The following is an 11475-nucleotide window of genomic DNA, read 5'->3' as shown; positions in this document are numbered from 1 at the left end:
TCAACCCCGAGCCACACACAGAATAGGCTACTATTCACCGTATTTCGCCACGCCCACTTTCAAGTGTGTGTTTTTTCCGCCTTTGTGTTAGAACTTACGGTCAGCTATTTTTGCATTAGTGTACACTACTATATTTTAATGATCTTTTTCATAAAATAGGCATTCTTGTCTATTTACTTCTTTACTTAATTACTTAAAATTACTAAATGAATGCAAGGAAAATATGTGGCCACTGATTATAAAATAGTTACTTATCTGATAGCCTCACAAGCACCCGACACGTTTGCTTAATCGGAGCTTCATAACCGAGCCATTTCTCGGGATAAGGATGATCTGGTGTTGGTTTCCCCTCCACAAAATGATAAGAGCAGACGTATGGACGTTTGGGTGGATGTTTTAAATTTAGCGCCTTCAGCCTTAGACGCAGGTTCTCTTCTTTGGAAGGCGGTGGATACAAGTTATAAGGTGCCCCGCAACACTCAGATCTTTTCGAGCTGTGTTCGTAACACTGTTGGTCAAGCCAAGTTTTCCTCTTCTTCCAATTATTGTGACACCCTCTAACTCAGGAGTGGCCAACCTGCGGCTCTTTGCCTGGTTTCATGCGTCTCCCCAGCCGGTCCGCTCTCACCTGCACTAACGGTGTGTGTCGTGTCCCGGTTACCTCATCAGCTCTGAGCATGGACGTAGTTTTGATTTCATAAGTGGGGGGGACACAACCTGGGGTGGCGAACTGTTGAGCGGGGGGGGGGGGGGGGGTTGAATGAAAATTGTTGAGCGCTGTGAACAAAAATTGTTGAGCGGGGGGGGGGGGGGGGGGGAGCTCGGAGCTGCATGATCCTAGTGCTAGATTTGTCGCTATTTGGATATTGTTTTTTTAACCGTTAAAAAGTGGGGGGGACATGACTTCGTCGCTACTTAAATATTTGGTTTTAACTGTAAAAACTGGGGGGGACCAAAACCGGCTTTTGAAAAAGTGGGGGGGACATGTCCCCCCCGTCCCCCCCCAAAACTACGTCCGTGGCTCTGAGGGCGACACACTGCTACATCTTCGTGGTGCGCGGTTTGTTTACAAGCCCAGCGAGCCGATAATACTTTTAAAACCGGCGTAGTGGAAAACTGGAGACTAGCGGCATGAAGTATCTGTGATATTGTGATTGTGATTTGAGTCTCGTTGGTGAGACGCGGTTCTTCTGTCACACGTTTATAATAAACCACATACGAGGTGCAGCAAAGGCACCGCACACGACTGAGGGAGGTTTAAAAACTACTGACACTGTCTGTTCTTTTCTTCCTAAAAGTGAGCGCAGGTCAGTGGCGTTGTAATGAGTGTTGATAACGGAGTTTATCCACTTTTTACCTAGAAAACAACAGTTGTGTACATAACAGAGCTCGTAGTGTGCTCCAAACGTGACAAAGTCCTGAAGCACATCACGACTTATGTTTATATCGAAGTTTGTGCTTGTTTTTTTTACTTAATACTTAATTTGTGTCCATTTTACATCCTCCCCGCTAATAATATGGTCTCTTGTGGCTCTTGGTCTCTGACGGGTTGGCCACCTCTGCTCTAACTGAACATATTATGCTAGTCATTTTGTGTTTGTTGTCGTTTTGCTTGTAATCGTTATCAGCGTATCCGTTGCACCGGAAGTTCTAACACAAAGTCAACCAAGATGGCCCTGCCCAGCGTTGTCATGGAAAATAGCGTGAATACTCAGGTTACAAAAGGAACCCCCCCCCCCCCCCCCCCACTCCTCACACTCTCTCACTGGCTTCTTGCCCCGCCTTTGGGGATTTCCTGGATGGTATTTCGCACAAGACAAGTCCGTCTTGTTTGTGCAGTGTGTATGAATCAGAGACCGTGTGTACTGGTGTGAAGCTTTACGACTCTGTGGTTTTATACATAACATTTGGCGACGAGGATGGAACTTTCGCTTCCGCCACCAGCCTCATTTATAGCGCTACCAGGCGAGCTGCCGGTACCATGGATTCGGTGGCTGGAATCATTTGAGACGCACCTCGCAGCTCTCGGACTTGGCGGAGGTAGCGACGCGCGCCGTAAAGCCCTTTTGATTCACTGTTTAGGCACCGAAGGCCAACGCATATTAACACTGGGGCAAGCGGAGAAGTTTAAGGACGATACAACATTACTCGAAGCACACGGTAATCCTGCGCAGAATCGTCTTTCGGCAGCGCAGACAGAATGCGGGTGAGTCCATTCTGCATTAATGTAGCCCAGGGGTGCCCACAAATTTTCAGCTTGCGAGCTACTTATAAGATGACAAAGTCAGAAAGATCTACCGGGGGGTGGGGGGTTGTGAAGTGGCGAACGAAATTTGTTGAGCGGGGGGTGCGATCCCAGGAGGAAATGATCAGAGATCAGCTCACGGAACATGCAACGCACTCTAAAATAAGAGAAAAGTTAGTGATGTCCCAGATTGTGAAGATAAATCTGTAGCAAAACTTGAGAGCGTGAAGGACCTGATTTGAGAACTTGTAAAACAAAATCTGTACGTGTATTTTTAATTTGAGAACTTGTAAACTAAAAGTTGCACTTGTAGTTTTTATTTGAGAACCTGTAGAATAAAAATCTGAGCGTGAATGTTAAAAAATTACTGGCAGGAAAAGTAATTTTAATAAGGGGAGTCAGAATTCGGCACAACACATGTTTGTTTGAAAAAACCTCATTAAACAAAATACAAAGGTTATAATTAATTGCTAAATGGTTTGTAGATATTGCATAAACTTTAATGGTAAAACTCCATGTTTGAAAACGCTGGCAAGCTGGTGGGGTGGGCGTGGCTTGGTCCCAGAGGCCTGCCGGAACTGGCACTACCGATCCTACCCCCATACACTGTCAGGTCTGCCCAGGTACCGGTCAAGACGTGCACAGTGGAACTAGATGGGGTCTGTGTGCCATTGCCAGTAGACACGGGGGCAGCCGTATCTCTTCTCAACTGTCCACTGTTAACAAGCATGGGCCTTCTGTCTGTCTGGAACATGGAACATGTCACCTGCCTGACACATGTCTCCACTCCTGCCTTCTCTCTGTCTAGTCTCCTTGACCTAAAGGATGACCTCAAACTTCCTCATTCAGTCACACGCTATGTTTTAAAAATACTTCTCTGGGAAGTATGGCCTAATGGGATGCAAATGACCCCAGCACTGCTCTTTGGCAGGCTCTTGGTAGAAAAAGTGTGGTATGAAAATGCTGGTAATTCTATTAAGCACTTCCTGCCCCACAAAACGCTGAGGATGCCATCTGCAGTGCTGCATGGGTATGGCAATACACTGATCAAATTAGTTGGCTCATTGGACTGTCCCAACATTCACTTTTCAGGTGGCACAGCATGGTGCTAATCTTATGGAGTTAGATCTAATCACAAGCTTAGGTTTCAGGTTCCTGGACAACTGTGGGGCAACAATCCTTGTGTGTGTAAATGTTTCATTCACTTCAGTTGGCTAACATTTAACAATATTAAAAACCATACGTGTCTCCTTAAAAATGTTTGTTGTTGTCGTAAAGTAAAATGCGTCTGTTGTGTTTCGTTTTACTACTTGCGTTTGTCGACACTTGGGTCTATTACTCCCTTGATTTTAACACGGTGTGTATTGCTTGGTACGCCCATCGTTACAGACTGGGGTCTCCTGTCCCCTCTGTACAGTACTGACTGTGTTCTCCTGTCTCCTCTGTACAATACTGACTGGGATCTCCTGTCTCCTCTGTACAGTACTGACTGGGATCTCCTGTCTCCACTGTGCAGTACTGACTGGGTTCTCCTGTCTCCACTGTGCAGTACTGACTGGGTTCTCCTGTCTCCTCTGTACAGTACTGACTGGGGTCTCCTGTCTCCTCTGCACAGTACTGACTGGGTTCTCCTTTGTCTTATCAGTCCTGCTGCAGGTGTCACTGTGTCCTGCTGTTACTCCTGCTGACAGTCACCACTGGTAGGTGTACTGAACTGGTTCTTGGTGGTCATCAGGTTTGAACCATTTGTTTGTGCAATGATTTAACTTTATTTGTAGTAATATGAAAAGAAATTAAATTGTTACATGATCAGAATGGAAAATATAGGCCTATACATTGTAATACATTATTATTATTTTTAACATCAGAGTAGGGTTGCAGCGGTAACCGGTTTCACGGTATACCACGGTATTAAAATGCACGGTTACCATACCGTGTGCGTTTGCTTATTACCGGTAAAAAGCAAGCCAGCGGAGAAACTGACCCGCGCATGCGCAACTCCGCTCCGGTTCAGCTACTCAGCACACAGCGGTGAGAATGGCAGAAAGTGCATCAGACTTAAATTTTTTAACAAATAAAAGTTAAACTAAAATCAGCGGCGAAAATTATGTAATCGCGGTGGCTCCGCCCGTGCGCGAGGGTCTCGCGCGCTGTCGATTCGCGAGGTCGTGCACCTCTCCAATTTTGTAACTTTGCGCGCCGTGCCTCAGCGCAATGAACAAAGTCATGTTTGCAGGATTCATACATCTTTATAAGGTGGAATTAAAGCACTTGTACGTCACTTTCCCAGCACCTTAAACTTAATTAAGTAAAATATTTATACATATACTCGAAATAATTCGCTTTTTCATCACATTATTTAATGGTTGTTTACGCCCAATCTTAACGTCTTCACGTTCTCTCATGTTTCGTCCTGGAATTACAAGAGGCTCGTATTTGTTAACGTAATACAAAAGAACTGTGCGGAGTCGCGCGCTACGGTCACTAGTGAAAGTATAAACCTAGTTTTTTATCGTCCTTGCTTTCACTGGATGTGAAAGACGCCATTAATTTACATCAGCCCCGGTTCTGGACTGCTTTGCTTGGGGGGGGGCAGTAAAACATAATGAGGGGGCATGTTGATAGTCATGTTTATGAAGCCAGAAATATATTCAAGGCTTGATTTGTGCATGAATGATGACTATTGATACTGGCTTAAAGTGATGTATTGGGTAAAGAAATAAAAATGCACATTTTCGAACTTAAAACTTAAAACACAATGATTAAAAAATACATGTTGATTATGTAAATGGAGAACAAAGATTATCTAATTGTATTTCATTTCAATACTGCCATTACTAATAGAACAACTCTATTTCTTGAAAGGCTGACAAATGTACCTATACATAGACTGAGAATATTCAAACATGGAAATAGGAATGAGTGAGAATATTTATATTACTGGGAAATTAAAATATAAAGAAAACAAAAGAATACAAATTCTGTTATAAAAGGGAGTATTCATCACATTTCTATTTTGAAAAAGAAAAAAATATGAAAGTACATAAAATAAGAAATCTATCTACTGCACTTTAATGGTAAAAAATCTGGTAAAGTATTGAAGTTTTTATTGATGTTATGAATCGTACTGGTACAATGCGGTATTTATGCACAGTATAACAATACTGGCTGTGATGGCGAGGAATCATTTAAACCAGGGATGTCAAAGTCAAAAACACAGAGGGCCAAAAAAACAAATTTGCTACAAGCCGAGGGCCGGACTGGTTCAATGTTTATTAAAACATATTGAAATGATTGCACATAGCCTATTGAACCAAGACCTAACACAGTGTATATTATTTAATGTTTAAATGAATAAAGCACTATTTTCTTATGGATCTGTCAGTAATTTCAAGTGAAAACATTTTTCAACAGGCAAACAGATAAAAGCAAACTTCCTTCAAAGAAAAATCACATGAAGACACACAGAAGACACACAGGTTTACCTTTTACTTCTGTGAACATGTACTCTGCCTCCCACCTGGCTTGAAACCCGTTCTCAGTGTCCACCTTACGTTTAGTCATTTTTGAGACAACCATTAAATAATGTGAATAAAAAGCGAATTATTTCGAATCATTTCGAGTATATGTATAAATATTTAACATATTTATGTTTAACGTGCTGGAAAATATTGAAATGTACCTTTAAAGTGATGTACAAGTGCTTGAATTCCACCTTATAAAGGTGTATGAACCCTGCAAACATGACTTTGTTCATTGCGCTGGCGGAGCCACTGCGATTACGTCATTTTCGCCGCGCGGACCCTCGCGACGCTTCGCGCTGCAGTGACTTCGCGGGCTACCGTTGCATTGTGGGGAATGTAGTGTTTGTGCGTACAAAACACCATCGGGCGGCTGTGGCCTGCGGGCCGGTTCTAATAGTAATTCAATATCATCCAGGGGGCCATAGATAATCAATTCGCGGGCCTTGACTTTGACATATGTGGTTTAAACCATGAGCCGCGACGGCTTGCACGGGGGAAAGAGCAGCCTCGCGCGGTGTCGTGCACCTCGCCGCGCCTCAGCGCAATGAACAATGTTATGTTTGCCGGGTTCATACACCTATACAAGGTGGAATTAAAGCACTTGTACCTCACTTTAAAGGTCCCGGTCCAATATTTCTCAGCACGTTAAACTTAATTAAGTTAAATATTTATACATATACTCAAAATAATTCGCTTTTTTAATCACACTTTCAAAACGCCCAATCTTAACGTCTTCACGTTCTCTCATGTTTCGTCCTGGAATTACAAGAGGCTCGTATTTGTTAACCTAAGACAAGAGAACTGTTCATTCAGACAGATATTTGTTGTGAAACGAAGTAGTTACAATTTCAACATTTTCAAGTACTTTAGCCTAAATTCCAGCACTTTTCAAATCTGAAAAAGCAACATTAAAATTCGTCAGGTAAATGTTCATTCCCCTGTTTTTTATTACCACATATCGTTTCGGACAACACTGCGCGGCAAGTATTTAAACGCTTCCGCCGTTCGCGCAGGTTTAGGAGAACCAAGTTAGCCTAACCGCTAACGGCTAATAAAATAATTTAAGCAACACCTATGTAAGAGGTGAGTAACGTTAAAGCAACGAAAAAACACAGTTAAGCAAATATTACCATGTGGAAGTAGGTTTAAACTCAGAAGAGTGTTTACCAGTATACCTGTCTTTCACTCACACTAACAGAACATATACTGCCGAACTGAACCGTTTGGGGCGGTCTGCCGATTTTTATATGACTCAAAGAGCCAATCAGGAATAAGCAAGGAAATATCTTCACGCTGTAAAGCAGGGGTCGGCAACCCGCGGCTCTAGAGCCGCATGCGGCTCTTTGGCGCTGCCCTAGCGGCTCCCTGGAGCTTTTTCAAAAATGTTTGAAAATGTAAAAAGATGAGGGAGAGAAATATATTTTTTGTTTTAATATGGTTTTTGTAGGAGACAAACATGACACCAACATTCCTAACGTTTTCCAATGCTGTAAGAATGTGTAGAATAAATGAAACTAAATTTCAACGACGATTTGTGTCGTAGCCTGCGACGCACGTTTCTATTAGCAGGGCGAGATGAGGCAGGTGGCTGTTGTAAACACACCGGCGGCGAGCTTGAAGACACTCGCCAGAAAGCTCAACTTGGCCAAAGCCACAAATGGAGCGAAATTGAAAGCCTCCCAACACCCGAGAAACTTGTCTATGACACATGAATGCTCTTCCTGACAATTATAGGAACATGAAGACCAGAGGCGGTCTTTGCATAGAGGCGTTGCTAGGCAATTGCCTTGGGCCCCTCCCACTGTAGGGCCCCCTTGTCTAGCTAAAGCCAGGTTCACACTACACGACTTTTCAGTCATCAGGTTTTTGTGCCGTTCGCACTACACGACTGGTTGTGCTGTAATCGCGAGTCTCTCGGTTGTTGTGGCTTTCACACTACATGACTGATCGGCGACGCGGGCTCACGAATTAAACGACTGGGGAATCGCCGACTCATCTGGCTGCCGTCCAAAAACACGAGAACACGAAAACGAAAAACTCGCGAGAACCAGCAACACCACGAAGAAGATAAAAACAATGTACATGTACTCCACATTTTCGTTATTATTATTTTTTTTTTTTTTACCGTTTAACCACTCCATAGTCCCAAATTGCCAGAATTATTTCATCTCTCCATTGCAGTGAACATAGATATAGTCAATCGCACTATTTCTCCAGTGCTGTCACAATAACTTAAACACAGTGTTGTAGTAAAGTTGTATGAAGCTAGACGCTGCTGTTGACTCACAGTCGCCGACTGGGCTAGATATGAAACATGCTAGATATTAAACATGCTAGATATCTGCCGGTCGTCTGCGATGAGTTGGCGACGGCTCGGCGAGCGTCTTTCAGCAGTTCACACTACACGACTGAGCGAGCGCCGAATGATCCCCGATTTGCCTCCGACCACAGTTTCTGTCGGCGATCTACAAAAACAGTCGGCGACTGAAAAACCAGCCTAAAATCGTGTAGTGTGAACCTGAACTTATTTCTCGCATATTAATGTTGATGGGCCCCCTAGCTAAATTCGCCTTGAGCCCCCAAATTGCTAAGTCCGCCACTGATGAAGACATGCATTTGGCGTATTATCCATCTTTGGATCAACATACCTGTGCGAACAGATATTTTCAAACATGAATTACATCAAATCAAAATATCGCACCCGCCTCACAGATGAGAGTTTGCAGTCCTGCGTCAAGATTAAAGTTACATCTTACATGCCCGATGTTGAGAAGCTGACCGATGTCCGAAAACAGAAGTCACATTAAACGGGTTGTTTAGTGCCCAAATAGCCTAAGGGGCATGTTATGCACGTTCCATTTTGTTGTTTTGTCGAATCGTAAAAATAAAAATGACATCAAAAATCAAATTTATTTATCAGGGTTGCCAACTCTCACGTATTGAGCGTGAGACACACGCATTTGACCGTCTTCACACGCTCACACGCCACACAACCGATTTCTCGTTAGTTTATTTACCTATGTAGTTTATTTACCTCTGATCCACATCTACGATTCATTGAGTTACTAGTTCGCTCTGGCGCCAACCACTGGATATCGATCGATCGCGATATAATACTTAATTTGTGTCCATTATACACCCCGCTCGGTAACAATTTATGTTCGCCACCCCCTCCAGGTTCAAATCTCACTCCAAGTGATCTTGAAAAGTTGGCAACCCTGATTTATTGAATTTCTTTAATTTCATCAAATCAATGAAACATAATTCATTAATATTGCAATGAAGTTAAACTTGAGGCGGCATCCTACAACAGAGCAGTCACGTGGTGCGTCATTCTCTACAGAACACACTGCAGGGAGAATAAACATTTAATCATGAATGCTCATTACGTATTTGTAGCTAACTTATTCATTTTGATGGTAGGCTAATATAGATACATACAGCATGTGTTGCCTTCATTATAAGGCTTATATAAGGCTTTTAATTTTTGCGGCTCCAGACACATTTGTTTTTTGTTTTTTTGGTCCAATATGGCTCTTTCAGCATTTTGGGTTCCCGACCCCTGCTGTAAAGCAAAATGCATTTTTGTGATTGGTTCAGAGATAATAAAAAAAAGCCGTTGCTTGCATTGTGCTTGGGGGGGCAAAGACATAATTTGGGGGGGCAATGCCCCCCTCTGCCCCCCCCTAGCGCCGGCCCTGATTTACATGCGTTCATTTTCAAACTAACGTGCCTGTTTTTCATATGTTAAAACCAGACTCGGTGTGAAAGCCTTAAAATAGAAATCTCTATTGTGATGATGTCAGAAATAAATCCTCTCTTTCTGCAGTATCTGGTTATATATCCAACTTGGCGGTAAAACGGACGTTTACAACAGTTGTTGATCAGACGCTGACCCAGGCTCAGTTTATCAGATATTAAATTATTTAAACTTAAATAATTTTACTGAAATCCATGATTTAGGTTTCTCAAATTTTGCAGTATTTATATAAACATGTGTACAGCTTTTTTTTTTTAAAGGAGACATTTTGTATACAATTGTTCCAGGTTTCTACAATAAATAGTTAATTGAACAAAAAAAACTTGTTGTAATTACTTTAAGGGTCAGTGTATCTTTTAATAATATACAAACTAACTGTGATACCGTGATAACCGTGATACCACGGTATTTTCTGAGACGGTTATCATACCGTGAAAATCTCATACCGTTGCAACCCTACATCAGAGTCTTAAAATCTTTTAAAGTTTGTCTTTCAGGCTCTTTCCCTTCAGTGAAGGTGTATCTTCATGGTGCTGCTACTCTCCCCTGCAGTCAGACGTGTTCTGGTCTGGTCACGTGGACTGTGATCCATAAACAACATGACATTCTGGCTCAGTGTGATCAGACATCCTGTCAGTCACCGAAGGGATTTCACATGTCCCATGATCAGTACCTGAAGGGAGATCTCTCCCTCACCATCACTGATGTTGATTACACTAAGAGGGGCTGGTACACCTGTACCTGTAATGATAAAGACATCTGTGATGTGACTCTGCAGATAGAGGGTCAGTGTCCTCAGTTTATTACCCAGTTAATACAGTAGCATTATTACAGTAGTTACATGGTCAAAAATACTGTTTATTATAATGAAGATACTAATTTCCTCCTCAGTCTTGAATTCTTCAGTTAAAATGAAGCCTGGTGATCCTCTGGTCCTGGATTTGCACATATCAGAGCCAGTGGAAGTGATTTATAACAGCACAGATGCAGCACCCTCTAGTGGACAGATCTGTACAGTGCATGAACGCTCACTGAAATGCAAAGATGAATACAGTCAGAGAGCATCACTCATCTCTGTTGTTGAGCTGAGAGGAACAGCACCATCTGATAGTGGAGTTTACACCATCCAGGACATCAAAAATGAAGAAGTCATTCATAAGTACACAGTTGTTGTGGAAGGTGGGTGTTTAGGACCTTTGTTTATATTTGTTTCTGTGTGTGTTGCAGAAGAACACAAGATCTGCTGTGTAATGTTGTAATATAGATTTTATAGATAAACCTCCAAAATGTGAATGTATATGTTATAGAAGACCAGCCCCATCCAATCAGAGGGCAGAGAGTCCCTGTACCAGTGTGGGTGTGGACTCTGCTGGTGGTACTGGTGCTGCTGCTTGTGGGATCAGTGGTGATGAACGTGTGGCAGTGGAGAACCAATCAGCTCTTGAGGAGACGTAGGTAGAGTGGACAGAATTAGTAAGGCCAACTGGAGACCGGCGAATGGTTTAATTAATAGAAATATTAACCATGACCAATATGGAGATCACACAAATGGACAAGATCACAGAGCAGAGGAACACCTTGTTATCTGACCAGAACCAGCACCTTTCAGAGAACACTACTGCGTACACACGAAGTCTACACACAGACCCACACCCTTGCATAAATGTCCCATGCTTGTAGTTCTCTTTGTTCTTTAAGCATTAATACATGAAAAACTAATTAAAAATTGTCTTCTTCATGCTGATATGAATAATGATTTGATCCGTGACTCAAAAATGGTGAAATTGTGTATTTTAAAATGAATGATCATACATTGGTAAGAAAACAACATTTTCTGCTTAAAAAAATCACCTGACCTTGGTAGTGCCACATCCACTAGCTCCTTCACGTCATGTCAGAGCCCATTGTCTACGAGCTGTGCTCTTTCACCCACCCACACATGCTGA

The 11475-nt window shown here is 42.5% G+C and overlaps 1 protein-coding gene across 1 annotated transcript; it reads left to right on the top strand.

Annotated features, from left to right (window-relative positions):
* The first annotated feature begins 2148 nt into the window (after positions 1–2148).
* LOC143510207 (uncharacterized) lies at positions 2149–11271 on the top strand. Its single transcript, XM_076999314.1, has 5 exons — positions 2149–2206; positions 3891–3945; positions 10082–10314; positions 10421–10708; positions 10837–11271. The coding sequence occupies exons 3-5, from the start codon at positions 10185–10187 to the stop codon at positions 10986–10988; spliced, it is 570 nt and encodes a 189-aa protein (XP_076855429.1). The 5' UTR covers positions 2149–2206; positions 3891–3945; positions 10082–10184; the 3' UTR covers positions 10989–11271.
* Positions 11272–11475: the final 204 nt, after the last annotated feature.

The sequence above is a fragment of the Brachyhypopomus gauderio genome, chromosome 3, assembly GCF_052324685.1.
Source record: "Brachyhypopomus gauderio isolate BG-103 chromosome 3, BGAUD_0.2, whole genome shotgun sequence".
Taxonomy (NCBI): Eukaryota; Metazoa; Chordata; class Actinopteri; order Gymnotiformes; family Hypopomidae; genus Brachyhypopomus; species Brachyhypopomus gauderio.
The sequence above is the reverse complement of the archived record's forward strand: the minus strand, read 5'-3'. Positions and strand labels throughout refer to the sequence as shown.